The following is a 17,240-nucleotide window of genomic DNA, read 5'->3' as shown; positions in this document are numbered from 1 at the left end:
AGCAAGAAGATGTGTCAAACATGAAAGGTAAAAATGATTAATTTTATTACTGATGTGTTTTACTGTGTATTGTATATGGTATGCCTAGTTTATGTATTTTTTTTTCATATGTGTGTGTTTCCATGTAAGTAGTCCCTATATTGTTGTATGTTTCTATTTTCACTCTTTCTTTTTAATGAAAACATCAATTACAAGCCTGATATGAATTATCTTCATTCTGCCACCGCAGCAGAAAAACACCCCCCAAAAAAACCTTTACTTCTGCTATAGATCCATTTTGTTACTATTTCCAACCAAAAGCACTTGAAAGTATTATCTATCCAAGTCCTATGTACACGGACTACATTTCCCACAATGCAGTGCGGAAGAGCTGTGCGCGCCGCGGACTGTTGCTGCTGCAAAGCTCACTGCTCAAGGAAGCGAAAAAAAAAATAATGGTTCGTTGTTTTGTTATTCTTTTAACGTTTTCTCCCGTCGACAAGGGCGATAAAGTAAAACCGACATGGCGAGTAGAAAACTCATAAGAGCCGGTGTTTCGGCGGAAATGTGTGAACGACTCAAAAGACAGCAAATACAAAGTTGTAAGGTAAGTTTGCTTATTAACGGCAGTTACTACCGTTTTCTCTCTAACGTTAACGCTGTCTAGATTTGATCAAATACAGCGGTGTAGTGGAGGGTAAACCAGCCTACATTCAGTTTAGTCACATTTTTTGGCGGAATATAGCTAGTTTACCCATTTTTTCAGGTTGACACAAATCTTCATGATGTCAATTCATGCTAAGTACTGTCAAACTGATGTGTCATATGAAGAAAGTGAGTTTTAAGGGGGGGAAACATAATGATGCTTTTCTGAAACTATAACTGACTTTTGTTTGTATTGGTGGTTGTTTGCCTTATATGCTGATAAATGGCTGGAAGTCATAGTTTACCACTACATGGCTGATGATTAAATGAGAAAAATAGCAGTTGGACAGTAACTTTGCCTGACTCTGGACTCTGTGTTTCCTCCAGGATCTGTTGTCTCTGACTCCTCTGGAAGTGATGTGGACTGCAGGACTGAGCTACCAAAAGGCCTTGATGCTGCTGCAGTCAGTCAGCAAAACCATCGCTCCTTCAGTCACCAGGGTTCGTCCAGACCCAGACCAGGAAACTCACTCTCCCCCTTTTTTTCCCCACTGGGCCATCATTTATTAAATCATTAATCTAAGGCCATGTGTGGATGTTACACACAACTAACTCTTTCCTCTACCGGGCCACAGTAACTGGTTAATGTATCCGGACACACACTCTTTTAGTGCAAATGTTTTGAAGAGTTTCCAGCCAAAAGGCAAGTGACATGAAGTCATGCGTATTTGAGAAGATAGCGTTAGATGTGAAATTTCATGTCAAACGGTGTGTGTGCCTGGATTCGGCCAAGTGTGTCCTGAATTGACTACTGTTTCCTATTCATCTCAAAATCCACCAGCCACTTTCACTATTTTATCAGCCATGTAGACTTTCAGAATAGAACAGAACATCCAAATGACGGCTGGTCACCTGCTAAAGTAAAGTAGACAAACTTACTAGAGTAAATTTTCCTGTATTTGTGTTCAAATACAATGCATGATCATACAGTGCAGCAAAGCACAAAATCAAAAGTCAGCTTCTGTTCTTAATCATTGCATTCCTTTTTTGTTTTCTCAGGTTCTGGATCTGTGGAAGCAAAACCCAGAATCCTTTTTTTCTACGTCTTTACCTGCGCTGGATAAACTCCTTCGAGGCGGTTTGCCCTGCGGGACGATCACAGAGGTACACTTCAATAAAACATACATCTCATTTTTAGAGTTAGACCAATATATTGGCCGATATTGTCCTTTTATGTATCCCAGAGTTTCCCTGCTGTTGAATAGGTGCAATTGGTGCTCCCTGCCTTAAAGAGATGCTCATCATAAAACAATTTCATTAGTCTGGGTTTCAGTGGAGAGGTAGGGAAACTCTGGGGTACATTACTGCCTTTAAAGGAAGAATTAATCTATAAAAAAACATTATCGGACAATTAAATAAAAAAAAAAAAAATGAAATGTGCAAAGAAAATAAAATTTAATTGCGGGTTTTTTATGCAGCTGTGGTCAGGGAGGAACCTCCATCATATTGGTGATGGATGACATGACTGGCTGATATCCAATATTAAATAGAAATCCCACCATCGGCCCGATATATTGGTCTAACCCTAGTAAGCAAATGTGTATTCTCTCAAACTAGACACAACACATCCATTTTAAGTATGTTGCTTGAACCAGCTAAGAGATGAATCAGGCAAATTTTTTGTTTTTATCAGGCTTTTTTGATGATATTAACCACAAAAATGAGCCTGACTTGAACACATACCTGCATCCTCTCAGGTGACGGGGCCGTCCGGATGTGGGAAGACCCAGATGTGTTTGATGCTCAGTGTTTTGGCCACTCTGCCCAGGAGCATGGGCGGCCTGGACAGCAGCGTGATCTACATAGACACAGAGTCTGCGTTCTCTGCTGAGAGGTAACAGCACATACAGGTGCTGCCGTGTCAGTTTAGTGGTGATTTACACCGAAAACATACAAGTGACGTGATAAGATTTTATTTTATTTATTTTATTTGACCTTTATTTAACCAGGAAGTCCACTTGAGATTCAGAATCTCTTTTACGATGGAGACCTGGCCAAGGCAACATAAGATAAGATAGCACTTTATTAAAAAACAGTAAAAACCGATAAAAACAGTGACAGACTACACAGTAAGAAGACAAACAAGGTACTGATTTGGGCAGGTGAGATAGAACCAGTCTTATTAAACCATCATGGGATATCTGGAAAAAGTACTTGGTGTCAGAGGAAAATGGCATTTTCCAGGCCCTGAAAAGTGATAATGAACAAATAGATGCTTCACTCTGATCTCAGGTTGGTGGAGATCGCTCAGAGCCGGTTCCCAGAATACTTCAGCTGTAAGGAGCGGGTTCTTCAGATGGCCGGGCGGGTCCACCTGTTCAGAGAGCTCACCTGTCAGGACGTCCTGCACAGGTACGGTCCAGCCGCTTTCATTTACCCTTCTCTGTTGAGGCTTTTTAGAGTTTTTAGCAGAATCAATGATGTAATACTCTAAGGTGCAGTGTAGCAATCTAAGAGTTGTTTGTTTGTTTGTTTGGTTGTTAGTTTCTTTCTTTCTTTCTTTCTTTCTTTCTTTCTTTCTTTCTTTCTTTCTTTCTAAAAACACGCAGGCATGTGGAGAAAAACAGCCAAGGATTTCAGGAAAAAGTGCCGGACTTGTTTCCATTGTGGCCTTTGTTGTTGCTTTGAGTTTCACCAACTTCATTTTGCTAAATCTGTAGTCTGTCTATCTAGTTCTGTGTAGCCTGGACAGTTTCACTATAGTTGCTTTGCACCCTCTTGTGTTGAATCTAGATAATGATTTCACTAAAAATTCCCGCTGGTGCAGATGCAGATGCAGAACATGAGACCACATATCCACATATTATTGATTGGTAAAATTCAGAATGGCACTTAATCGATCATTGATTAATCATTTACAACCCTACTCATCACCTTTGACCTTTTAAAACATCCAGACAGTAGTTCTATCTGTTTGCCTTTTAATGGTAGTGTCCTTGTTACAGTATATTCTCCCTCAATGCATCATGTAGAGAAAGTTTACAAAATTCATCCTTAGTAGAAAGAACAGATGGGTTTACATTTCAGGCTGAGGCTGTTATCAAGAGTGACTTACAATGAGTGCAGCAGTAGAATCAACATAAACTCCTAAACCACCAACTTTATAACCAACTAGTATTAAGATGTGCAGTCGGCTCTTTACTATGGAGAGTTTTCCAGTCACCTCTCTGCTGATCTCTCTGCTGGGTCTTGTGTCCAGACTGGAGAAACTGGAGGAGGACATCATCTCGACCGAAGCGGGTTTGGTCGTCCTGGACTCGGTGGCCTCGGTGGTGCGGAAGGAGTTCGACACGACGCTGCCGGGGAACCTGATGCACCGCAGCAGCCTGCTGGGCCAGGAGGCCGCCACGCTCAAATACCTGGCGCACGAGTTTCGCATCCCGGTAAGCAAACCCAACCTGGAATTGTGCTGCAAATCCTTATTTAAGTGGTCATTTTAAAGTGGTATTTCACCTTTTCCTTGATGATGATTTTCTGTTGATGTTGAAGTTTGAGTTTGCAGCAAGCTGTTTTTAATGGATTTTTTAAAACGAGAGCCAATGACTTCTGGGAGTTAGGGCGACAGACAGTAGTAGCTTCTGACTGTGGCAAATACATTGATGGGCTTAGACTTTATCATAGGCATTAATTGCGATAGGAAAAAACTAAAATTACACCCTTTAAAATGGACTGTGTTGACCAGTTGACCATTTAGTATTTTAAACAACACAGCATTTACAACAAGATCTTCATGAGGCATTACTGGAACATTTTAAGATTATTAAGATATCAACATAGGCTGTGTTACAAAGGCAGGACAATACAAGATGTCCAACAACATTTTGAGACATTTTGAGAAGATCAAATCTATTAAATAAGTAAGTATAAGGTCCAGCCCTGGTTTGGATATCTGAGGTTCAACTACAGGAACTCTACTCTAGTTAATTGTGATGTTATTTTCCACCACTAGATGTCAGTGTTGTCATATGAAGAGTTTTGTTCCTAAATGAGATCTCAACTGTTTGAAAAATGTGACACTCTCTCTGACAAAATGATTGATGGCACAAAAATGACAAATTACAGTACTTCTTAAAGCATAGCAGATATTTAAACTTCTCGTGAATCACTTTTACAGGCTGGATCCTCTACATTTTTAGGCATACTAGATGATAAACTTCAGTTAAAGATTTATTTCCACAATGGATTTATAGTGTTTTGGAAATGATCTCTCCATATAGACTTGTCCCAGTCTTCCTCATGGTCACGAAAACAAAAAATATGAAGCAGGTTATCATTACACTGCAGATACACCTTATCTAGAATATCAACTGGGTTGGGGAATAAAAGCAGCTCCCATCAGACACCTTCCTCAAATTAGTGTCATGCTGTAAGCAGTGTGTCTTGGCCGGCTCATATATCTGCAGTAGATAGTTTAGTGGTTCTAACTGTCAGAAGATGATAAAGCAGCGCTAGAGGGCAGGGAAGAGTGGAGCTGCACACCATCCATCTTTCTGTGATGTTTTTTAATTTATTTGATCTCAAGTATTTCATCCCACTGAGGGGAAATTTTTCATCAGATGCTTCAGTGATGCTACAGCTACTACATCTGCTACTACTACTACTGCTACTATTACTACTACTACTACTACTACTGCTACTATTACTACTACTACTACTACATCTGCTACTACTACTGCTACTATTACTACTACTACTACTACTACTGCTACTATTACTACTACTACTGCTACTACTACTACTACTACTGCTACTACTACTACTACTACTTCTACTACTGCAACTACTACTACTGCTACTTCTACTTCTACTTCTACTTCTACTATTACTACTACTACTGCTACTTCTACTACTGCTACTACTACTACTACTACTACTACTACTACTACTACTACTACTACTACAGCTACTATGACTACTGCTGAGGCTAATACTATTACTACTGTTACTATTACTACTCCTGTGACTACTATTACTAGTACTGATACTATTACTACTGCTATGAGTACTACTATTGCCACTACTGCTACCAGTGCTACTTTAATAATATCACTACTACTACCACTACCTTTTACCAAACTACCCCTACTACCTAGATTGCTACTGCCACTACTACTTCTTACTAGTTATTGCTCCTACCATTGCTACTAGTATTACTGCTATCATAATTCCTACTTCTACTACTACTACTACTACTACTACTAATACTACAACTACCGCTACTGCTACTGCTGCTGCTGCTATCACACTTTCTTCTACCAATACTGCTACTACTATTACTACTACCACAATTTCCTCCTCCAATACTACTACCACTATTACTACTACTACTATTTATAACTCCTGGGCTCTTGCTGACTCCTAATACAATATGAGTTCATATGCTGCTAGATATGATTAGCTCGGTCTGCTGGTTCTCCAAGGAGCCCACCTCTGACTCTGTGGAATGAAATCAGCATTTGTACAGAAACACTAGAAGAAGAAACATCAGATAGAGATCAGGAACCCCCCCCCCCCACCACCACCACCTCACTCCCACCCCGCCACCTCCATGTGATTCAGAGTTTCCTCCCAAATCTCCTGAGAGTGTGTTTCAGTCCAGCATCCATTTCTCCTACAAGCACCACAGGTCTAACAGTAAAGGCACAGCAGGTGTTTAATGTCACTGGTTTTCAACCTGACAAATTATATTACTTCTATAGAAACATATTATAATGATGTCCAGGTGGAAATTGTCTGTGGCTGGTATGTTCATGTTCTCTAGCAGCAACTTTGGCAGCTAACCTGACATCACTTGGAGTTCCCAGTCTATTCTAAAAATGTTGTTGAATGGTGAAATCATGCAAGTGGCTGGTGAACTTTGGGATGCATCACCCGCTGTAGCCGGTGGACAAAAAAAAGTTAGTTTCCTGCCCTGCTCTAGTATTTGTATTAAATGCTTTCCTCTTGTTAAACAATGAACAAACATAAAACGTATCATCACTTTCTGTGTGCCAGAGGATTTTTCCCAGGAAAGAGCTACCAGACACCGGCTGTTTGGAAAAGCTTTCATGAACTGGGTTAAGTTGAATCACTGTTGTGTTATATCAGCCAACGATAGAGAATAAACAGGAATTTGTTTATTTGAAAATGTCACAGATTGTTACTTTCAGGGAAATTTTGGGCAGGGAAGATTAATGAGTAACGTTTTCCCCTGAGGTGCCATTGAACAATAAAGTTAACTGTGAACTAGGGATGGGAGGATATAAGATTTTATCTTTTATCACGATAAAAACACTCAAGATGGTTTTATCTTGGTGAATTTCCATTATCGGGGTAATCGTGAATATCCTCACCTCAGCATGAATATCCTCACGAGTGACTTGAAAAAGCTGTCTAGCTCACTAACGTACAGTCCTATTGATTTTCCTGATTGGATATCAGGTTGACAGGTAGATTCTTTTTATTAATGGATTTTTTTCTCCCATTGTGATTACCTGCTGGTTGTTGGTGAGAGTCTGAATCTGTCCTTGTTTGTTTTTCACTAAAAAGGATGTTCACAAAAAAAAAAGATATGTGTCCTATGATGCAATAAAAATATTTGTTTCTTAACAAAATGTAAGGTAAAGTGATTCCAGTATGTTTTATTGCCATTTTAATAGTTTTAAGCATATTTTGGCCAGGATAATCGTGACATGAAATTTTCATATCGTTTCATATCTGTGTTTGTACCTAGGTGGGAATGCATGTAAATCTATGGTATGAATATGAAGCAAAACATGTCGGTGCTGAGAGAGAGAACTCAGTCATCCTTACTGGGTTAATAAACGCTAAAAAGAAAAAAGTTCTTTCTCTCTCAGCTGTACATCTAGAGCCCACTGCCGCCACCAAGGTGTAGAAAGCATGGCTTGAAGCGTTTGAGCCTGACAGAAGAGCAGCCTGTACTCAGGCTTTATGTACACATGTCACATAGGCCCTACTTGGCGTCACGTAGCAACAAGATCCTCGCGATGCTCTCAGCTTTTGTTCAAATAATCTCCTTCCCTCAGCCCCCTGTCATTACCGAGGCCTCTCTCTCTCTCTCCCCGCTCTTTTTTATTTAGTCTGCGTGCTTCGTGTTTTCGATCACGCTTGAGCCAAATGTGCGATTGTCTGCGCCCATGTTTTGGCATATGGATATTTGTGGTTAAGTTGAGTGCTGTTGGAACTTGACAAAGCAAACAGTCTGAGTGCGTTTTGTGTTTTTTTTTTTTTTTTTCTTTACCTTTCAGTATCAGCTAAAATATGCCCTGACAAGAAACACACAAGGAGAGGAGGGAAGTTACCTCGCCGTGGCCCTCCTGGCATTCTTCTTTTGAGACTATCGTGACTAAATAAATAAAAGACTTTTATCACCAGCACCCAGGGCCATGGCAGCAAGGTTGTTCAGTTGATTAAGCGTTGTTAAGGTGCTGTTTGAAGTGCCAAAACCATATTTAATCACGCTGTTGATGACTTTGGCAGATCGGACAGCTTTGCTTCTTTTAATCTTTATTTATCCAAGGAAAGGTTTGCTGACTGAGCATGCATACAGTTTTTTACAGCAACACCCTGCTTCACATTCGTACACTGACACACATTCACACCTGAATTGCTTAGTTCAACCGTCACAGTCTTCTACTGTTGGCCGCTGTAGCAAACAGAGGTAAAGTGCCTTGCCCGAGCGCACCGTGGTGGTCGTTTTTGCGGGAGGGGAACCAGTTACTTGTTCACTCTCTGCACCCAGATTTTCCCAGTAAGTCTAGAGATTTGAACTGGCCACCTTCTGCGCATAACGCCTGCTTCTCTAACCCAGTGGTTCTCAACCTTTTTGGCTTGTGACTCCTTAAAACGGAGAGTTCAACCAAAGAATGATTTTCCCTTTTCAGGTTCTTTGATTTGATTTATTTTCAGAGGAGGCCAAGAGGAGGCTGAAAACCATTCAGTATTTCACAAGGAAAAAAAGCAGAAATTTGAGAAAAATCTGAAAAAATAGACTTGATAATTCATTTGTATAGTTGAAATATGCTTTTTACCTCTCCCATAAATCATCTCGCGACCCTCCCAAAAATGATCTTGTGACCCCCAGGTTGAGAACCACTGCTCTAACCTATATGTTGCTTCCAACGCGTAGAAGCAGTGTTGAATTATTTACTTTAAGCTACTGTATGGATTAGGGGGAGTCCAGAATAAGTAGCTCAAAACCAGAGAACGGGGTCAGGTGGAGGCATATGATCTAGGTGTAATCAGCTCGGTACGCTGGTATGATGCACCGCAAACCGTCTCATCCTGGAGATTCCTTTCTAAATTATGAGTTGGTATCGTTTTAGCTGCATTTTTTGATGACAGCAATGCTATGATAGGGCTGTTTTAGGGAAAAAAAACACCACCAGACAGGCCTGGAAATACGCAGAGTTTCATATCACTGAGGTTTTATTATAATGTACGCCAGCAAACAAGCCCACAAGAGATACAGGGTTTCATCTGTCTGTTTTGTGGTTTTAAAACAGGACATTGCAGCATAGAATGAGTTTATGAGAATCTCCCCCCACTACTGTTGCTGTCTTGTCCGTCCTGTGTATTATCGCCTGGTGTAGTTACAGAACTTATTTCACACATTTCCAATTTATTCAATACTTCTGCTTTGTGGTTACAGAATGTAACATGTGTAAAATACCAGCTATTATGGCACGTTCACGTCATAAATTTGAGATAATAATCACATCATAATAAAGTAACCATGAATCCTGGAATCCACCAGTGTCGGCAGTGCAAGGTAATGAAGTTATATTCACGCTAATACTATCAACTCTACTTATGAAATGCGAGCAATATCTGCTGTACTTGTTTATGGTTGATTTTAAAGTAACTTTTTAATGTGATAATCTGCGTGGTTCTTGTTTTTCTTGAATTTGGCAACACCTTTGGTGATAAGCGGTCATTGCTTAGAGTGTTTTTCTCTGTCCCAACATAATAAAGACACTCAATGTAGACTGCGGCTGATAAACAATACTTTGTTGGTCTGTTAGTATATACCATTACTGTGCTTAGTGAATAATCCTGATTCTTTTTGACCTATGGTCTTGCTTTAGTCAGCTGTAGTTGACTGATAAATGATCATATATGTAGCATTTTCAGCCCAAATGCTTAAATCCACAGTGTGCTGCAGTAGCTGTTGATTAGATGATGCTTGCTCATGTGAAGCAGACAGAGCTTCTATCTCTTGTTACTGGCAACACTATTTTCACTCGCTGTAAGTTGCCTTTGTGTCCAAGGCCAGCTTTATTCCTGAAACTGTTACTCTGTAATGTTGGTGATCAAAGAGAGGAGTAGGCAGGAGTCGTCTCAAGGTTTGAGAAGCGGCCTTGGGATCGGAAGGTCGCTGGCCTGGCTGGGAAAATGGGGCAGGGAAAGTGAATGAGAAACACAGTCTCCTCCGTCAGTAACGGTGATTGAAACGCTCTTGAGCAAGGCATTTAACCCTAACTGTTCCAGGGAGCTGCTTAGTGGCTAATGAAAGAAAACTGTGATTGTATTGGGCACGTCTTTCTGTGAATCTTTAATTGTATGAATATGGAGAAAAGCATTTCTGGGAAAAGTGCAGGGATGCTTAGTCAACTTTCCTGGATAAAAAATGTAAAAAAAGAGAAAATTTGAGAGAAGCAGGCGAAATGGAGTTTTTATAGCCTATGAGGCGAGATAGTTTTATTTTCCATCTTAGTCCATTAGAAATCAAGAATTTATTTTCCAAGCGAGTAGCGGTACATTTAAGTTGGACATAACAACAATAAAAACATTTCCCAATAAGTAAAAGATCATAGGCTTAGAAGAGGGTCTGCTTGAACCTTTGGTAACCCAATGACCGCACATGCACTAGAGTTTCTTCAGCTGGATTAAACTGACCATCTAGTTTTACTTTCATCATTAGATTTAGTGAAAAAGTACCCCACACTTCTTCCTCTACTCGCTCTTATAAGCCGCTCTCTTGAAATAACTAGCCTTCATAGCTCTTGTTTCTCTTAAATCTTTTCCTAGCACTTGTGTCTTACATGTCAATACATTCTAGGATTACAGGGATATTGCCTGGGCATTGAGGGTCTGACCCTCTGCCCTTCTTAGTATTGGTTTCTTGTAATGTTGCACTCACTGTGAGTTTCTTTGGATAACAAAAGTAATGACTTGCAAGCCAACAACAAACCACGGCTTTACAAACCCAACTTATCTGAATTTGTGTCTGTTTTCTTCTCCCTAGGTGGTCCTGACCAACCAGATCACGACTCATGTGGGGGACAGAGGTGAGAGAGTTGTGCTGTCATGGAGGGCTGTTTTTGGGGTTGGGGGGTTCGAGGTCGGGGTCGACCAGAGAAGAGCCAGAACAACAGTGTTATGTTGTTCTTCTGAACCGCATCTCTGTTTGCCACAAACAGGGGGGGGTCCAAGGAGGAGTCGTGTCTTTGAAGCCAAAAAAAATCTCTTTGGAGAGGGGGAATGTTGCAGTATGATGCAAACGTAATGTCTGTTAAAACACAAATTGGGCATTTAATCACCTCCATAGTAATTTTGAAAATGTCTCTCTAGTGTATAGATTTCATTGTCTCAAGTAACATATGTTGTGTAAATTCGCCCCATGAAGAAATCTGTAAATCTGTCAATGGCCACCGTAGAGAATCCATTTTAACCAGTAGAAACCGGATTAGCATCATAAAAACACTCATAAATACACAATAAAAACTCTACCTTCATTTATATATAAAGGTAGACTTTTTATTTTATTTCCATCCTTTACTACCTTTATAATCATATCCTTTATGACCTTTTAGCTCTCCAACCTACACCTAGATTCTTCGCCACCGCAGTGACTCAACATTGCCTCGGGATCAGTGAAATTAAAAAACTATGAACAGTAGAACTCAGCCAGGCATGTTAACTTTTTCCGACCAGTAACTTCTCTGAGAGACACAGATCTGCCTGGAGCCATTAACTTTTAAGAACCATCCTGTTATTAACTCCAAGGGTGGGGAAATTAACACCACTTTTTACTGCCTGCTTGCTGAGCTACTGATGCAGTTTTGCTCCATCACCAAGAGGGATTGCTTGGAAAATGACCTTTATTATAATATATTAACCACTGGAGTGCTTTAGTCACTCGTTAGTGGAGAGAAAGAAGAGTATTGTGTTAAATATATTAATCTGGTTCCACTGTAATATTCAAGAATAAACTGTCTGTAGTACTAACTTAAATGCAGCATACATGCATGAAGCAGGACCTGTACGGTGGCTGCCGCTGTAACAAACCTTTGAATGCAGATTTAATGATACGCAAAGGGTGGAATGGGTGGATAACCTTTTGAATCCACCAGTCACAATCAGCCTATGTGTGGAAAAATTTGGTTCCTGCCCTACTAACCCATATACTGTAACCTTTATCCCTTAAAACCAATTCTAACCTGCCTGGTCCACAGACGGTACCATCATTAGAGATCCCAAAGTTTTCCAAAGATACTAAATATGTCATGTTCAATTACAGGGACATGTGTATTAAATGGTGCACAAACATCTAGATTTTTTCCCATTTGACGTAATGGTGCAGCCATAAAAAATTGGCGCCTTGGGTTTGAATATTTCACTCAAGAATAAGCAGCTGTAGCTTGAGTGAAGCGTTGGAACGAGCAGATACATGCGGCGTTGTCATACAGTATGAAAACAAACATTTTTTCTAACTTTGAAGCTACTTAAGAGGAAATTTAAGGGGAAACTCGGGGTGTGAGGGGGTTAAGTGTCTTCTCATAACAGCCCTGTGGTTGTTGTTAAAGCTGCACTGGGCAACTTTGCACGTTGGCGGCTCCAAATGGCGACGAGAGGGAACTGTCTGAAAACAATCTGAACTTCAGTACCCAGAAATCCTCTAAGGTGACGTCATTAACTGCTCACACGGCCAAAAGGGTCTGGCTGCAGACCTCCACTGTCAGGCCAAGGAGTCAGGCCAGCTCCACGCTCAGGTCTCTTCTTCTCTTATTCTAATGACGCAGCCCAGCGTTCTTCTTCATCGTCGTTTTTTTTAATTGCTGTTAACTCCGCTGTCAGGACAGTGCCACTACTATCTTTTTCTGTCGGCTAATTTTAATGGCTCAAACCGACGTTGTTGTAGGTCGGTTAATCAATGTTTTTGTTTGAAATTATGTGTCTAATGGGCTGTTTTTGCTTTTTTTTTTTGTATGTGTGAATAATTAAGCGTATGCATGAATGAATGAAAACAAGCAGTAAAAAAAATTAATGAAAACATCAGCTAGAAACAGAGGGGAAGGATGAGATATCTCCTGCAACTTCTATTGTTTTTATTGTCTTCTATTGTATTCTGATATTTCATCTCTCCCGGGTAGCACCAATATCCCCAAATCATAAGACAGTCATGAAATAGCCTACGTTGTCCCCTTAAACATTTTGCTAAATCATTAATTAGGGAGATTTCCCCACTCACAACCGTGTTTTTTGTGGCAGCCTCGCGGGGCTTTTATTTTGAAAAGAAAATGCGCTTTGGCGACAAGCCTGGAAATGTGGCGAGTTTCACGGAACTTCAGCTTGAGCGGGAACTGGGAGTTCAAAATAACTGACGAAGAAGAGACCTGAGCGTGGAGCTGGCCTGACAGTTAAGGTCTGCAGCCAAACCCCCCTCCACACGGCCGGTTTGTGATGCTTTATACCAAAAGAAACCAAAAGGACGAGAGAAGCAAAAGTTTCACCGTTGTTGAGTCCAGCTTTCTCACTGGCTGCTGTGGAGGAGACGGTTTCGTATTTAGTGCTTAAGTCATCACTTTCCGTGGGTGGAGAAGATTTCCCGCCATTGTCCAAACCCGATACCACATCATTCGGGCAAACGAGGTGAATCTTTGGTGTCTCAATTAGAGAGGATGGGACACTTTCCTCTGTTGCTATTGTGATTTAGGCTGATAGGACAGGTGATGGGTGTGTTTTTACATAAAAATCAGCTTTAAGTAAGGGGATATGGGTTGCTCTGTTATGTTATCTAACAGACACATGATATTGACCTGTAACTGTATTCTCTCCTCCTTCTCATCTTCTCTTTCTCTGTTTTTTGCTCTATGTACCTTTTGTTTATAGCTCTCTCTGTCTCTTTCACACTCTTGTTCTCTCTTTTTCTATCTGTCATTTTAGAGCATCTTTTTTAGATCATGTCCATCTTTGTCTCAACCTACTTTTTCCTTTCATTTTCTCTCTGTGTTTAGCTCTTTCCATCTATTTGTCCTGCACTTTCTCTTTCTGCCCCTTAGATGTAGTGTTTCCCCAGAGGTCCTGCTCTCTTTCATACTCTCTCCCTCTCTCTTTTTCCCTCTCTCCCCCCTACCTCCCTCCATCTGTCCTAGGACAGTGTGTATGTTTGTGGACGGTGACTGAGAGTCAAACAATAGGGCGTGTATCCGATTCACCCTCCTTATGCTCATGTAATCAGATTCACATCTCCCTGACGGCGACTCCTGCCGTGTCCTCGCTGTCTTCTTTGACTCTCTCTCTCTCTCTCTCCCTCCCTCACTGTCTTTCTATCTCTCTCGTTCTCTTCTCTCCTCCTTTGTCTTCAGCGCCGGTTTCCGTTTTCAACCAGGGAACCCCTCGTCTCGTCTTCCCCGAACGACGTCGGCCCTCGTCTGGAGCCTTAATCTCCCGGCGAGGGGCTCCCATGTCGGTACAGTGAGCGTCGGGCGATGGGTGAGGCCTTGAAAAGGACCTCTGTCTTGTTTCTGTCTGAGGGAGGGCGGGTCCGGTTTCACCTGGGACAGGGGGAGGGAGGGGTGGGGGATCTGGCCACACACACACTCAGGTGGGCTGTTGCTGTCCTCTGGTGCTCAGGCCTGTTGAAGATGAAGATGAATCACATCCAGGCCAAATAGTAGTTGTGCACGACGGTTCCCACTGATTCCAATTGTGGGAGTTGCTAGAATCGACTAGAATCGAGTTGCTCAAATCGACATTTGAGACACTGTGTAGGTGAAGCTGTGGTAACATATTTGTGAGAATGGCCAAAAGGTATTTCACACAATTTACTGGTCAAGATTTGCCTGGATCCAGACCTTTGAATCCGCCCACTCCACCGAGTTGACTGATTCTGGTCTGGCATCGTGACATGAAACAGCGGTCTCTCGGTTGAAAAATCGACCGGGCCAGTGAGTGCCGGGGGGGGGGACTAACGATTAGCCAATCAGCGCCACGGGCGGGACTAACGCCGTTGTCAAGCTGTTGTCAAGCTGTGCGCCGGAACCAAGGAGGAGTAATAACAACAATGGCGACCGCTATAGACAAGATAGACGCTGTTATCGAGGCTGTTCTAAATCGATTAAAAGTACCAATTACTTTGAAATCCGAAATACTTTGTTTTTACTTCGCTGCGTGTTGTCAAAGATGCTCTATACTTTCTGAACCGTCTCTGGTGTTGTCATGGCTACGCATCAGTGTCGACTTAAATTGACGTTAGATTCAGGCGGATACGTTGGTCTCTAGTGATTGGTTAGGGAAAATCGAATCCCCCTCCCCCACGGAAATCGGTAGTGTAATGAGTTGACAATTCTGTCTGATATCAGGCAAGGTCAAGATACTTCTCGAACAACTGCCAATTTTATGTACACAGACAAAAAGTTACCGACAAAGCAGAATCGACAGATACAAAGATTCGAGGAGGGACTCTAGGAGCCAAGCTCAACTCTCAAGCTTGTTGGAGTTGTGGAACCAAGTTTTTTCTCATTCAGCAAAGTAACTAATGTTAACAATGCAAATACTAGCCACATAACGTTAGCTATTGTGCAGATGAGATTACAATAACACAGTTGTAGTTAACTGACCAGATGCTACGCTTAGCTAGCTAACTAGCAAACTGACATTATCTAAACACAAAATTGAAGACATATCTGTGACAAAACTGAGCAGACAAAATGATCACTTGCTGGTCAAAAACTGCAGAAATTAAAGCTGCGGTAAGTTTGAAGAAAAAGATGAATGCACTTCACCCCCCTCTCCTCTCCCTCCCTTCAATATGGCTGTGAGAAGATGCATTATGTAACTCTGACCCTTGCACTCCTTACTATTGCTTGCTTGTAATGTTGGTAATCAAGGAATTGAGGAGTTGGTTGCACTCGTTGTACGTCATTCTGGACAAGTTAAAATATAACACGAATGGTTGGATTTAGTGTACTTGCCAGATGAGCGGGGTTTTCCACAAGGGACGGGACAATGAGTGTAAGAGAGATTAGCCAGTCAGAGGAAAGTATTCAGAAGTCAGTAACACCTTTGATTGACAATAATAACTTTGATTGACAGCTTACCAGACAGCTTCTGGTATTGTCCTGAAGTGATAAACTCTTTGTCCCATGTCATTCCCCCCTCTCTCCCATCCTTCCTGTCTCGCTATACTGGGTACTATGCCATAAAGCAGAAATGCCAAAAACTAATCTAAAAAAAGGAAACTTATTCAAATTATTAGCAACTCTTCTTTGGCTTCAACGTGGATCTGGTTTGAAGATCACGTCTGGTCTGGACCTGAGCAAATTTATATTGCTTTAATTGAGCTTCAGTCTGTCAGTGCGAGTACAGAAATTCACTGTTGACTGAATACTGAGACCAGGAGACATTAGGCATTCAGTAACAGGTTATATATGACTGCGATCATGTGATAGAGCGATAAATATTTTGGGTGTTTTTTGACAGTTGAAAGACGAAAACCAGCATTGAGGGAAAATAGCCCTGGAGTTAACCTAGGTAAATTAGTTGAACACTAATGCATCAGTTTGTTGATATGAATACAAATATTGACTGTTGGCTGAATACCGTGACTTGCTTGTGTTACTCATTTAGTAATCGGATAAATTTGACTCGGTATTTGTAATAAGGTAATAGCTATTCACTTCTTCAGCGTTGTTTGGTCATTGAAAGGAGAAACCAGTACTGAGCATAAATAGTCCTGGAGTTACCAGAGCAAACTAATAAAATTGTAATGATGTATTATTTTGTTAAAATGAAGACACATCTTGGCTGTTGACTGAATACAGAGGCTCATTTAGTAATATGGAAAATATGACCTAGTTTTTTTTTTTTTTAAGGTAATAGCTATTCACTTTTTCAGTGTTCTTTGCTCTTTGAAAGGAAAATAAAACAGTGCCGAGGAGAACCAGCTCTCCCCTCGCTCTCCATCTCCACATCTCTTCCTCTCACACTCTGTGGTAGGGCGGAAAGACGCTGGGTGTCTTTGAGGTTCGCCTCGATCCCTGTGTTTAATCTAGCGGAGCTGCAGTTGTCCAAATGAAGCTCCCTCTGACCCCATTTTGTGAAAACTCAATAGCTCGGCGAGTGCCAAGAGCCGCCGTTGCCAGCAGCAGAGAGCCACCAGGAGAGCCGAGGACAGGCCGCGGACGAGGATATACAAACAGAAAGACGGGGTGAAGTGCAAAAGGCTCAGCGGACGTGCCAGAACTGGAAGAATAGGCGGCACCTTGGAAAAACTAACCAGCTGTGTCCATATTCAGCAATCAGAATGAGCGTGTTTCGGCTATACAGCTTTC

General features: G+C 41.4%; 1 protein-coding gene across 3 annotated transcripts in view; it reads left to right on the top strand.

Annotated features, from left to right (window-relative positions):
• Positions 1-430: 430 nt before the first annotated feature.
• rad51b (RAD51 paralog B) overlaps positions 431-17,240 on the top strand; it is a 58,516-nt gene continuing 41,706 nt past the window's right edge. For 2 of the 3 annotated variants that reach the window (XM_071514846.1, XM_071514844.1), the window contains exons 1-7: positions 431-586; positions 1,012-1,125; positions 1,684-1,788; positions 2,382-2,518; positions 2,917-3,036; positions 3,884-4,067; positions 10,931-10,973. In XM_071514846.1, coding sequence (XP_071370947.1) covers positions 503-586; positions 1,012-1,125; positions 1,684-1,788; positions 2,382-2,518; positions 2,917-3,036; positions 3,884-4,067; positions 10,931-10,973 — 787 coding nt within the window. In that variant the 5' untranslated portion in view covers positions 431-502. Of the gene's footprint in view, positions 587-1,011; positions 1,126-1,683; positions 1,789-2,381; positions 2,519-2,916; positions 3,037-3,883; positions 4,068-10,930; positions 10,974-13,403; positions 13,463-17,240 lie in introns of all 3 variants that reach the window. The other variant, XM_071514845.1, reaches the window with a different exon arrangement.

Source organism: Centroberyx affinis, unplaced genomic scaffold (assembly GCF_046629955.1).
Source record: "Centroberyx affinis isolate AG114_WGS23_722 - 3 ecotype Tasmania unplaced genomic scaffold, CSIRO-AGI_Caff_v1 ptg010157l_1, whole genome shotgun sequence".
Lineage (NCBI taxonomy): Eukaryota > Metazoa > Chordata > Actinopteri > Beryciformes > Berycidae > Centroberyx > Centroberyx affinis.
The sequence above is the reverse complement of the archived record's forward strand: the minus strand, read 5'-3'. Positions and strand labels throughout refer to the sequence as shown.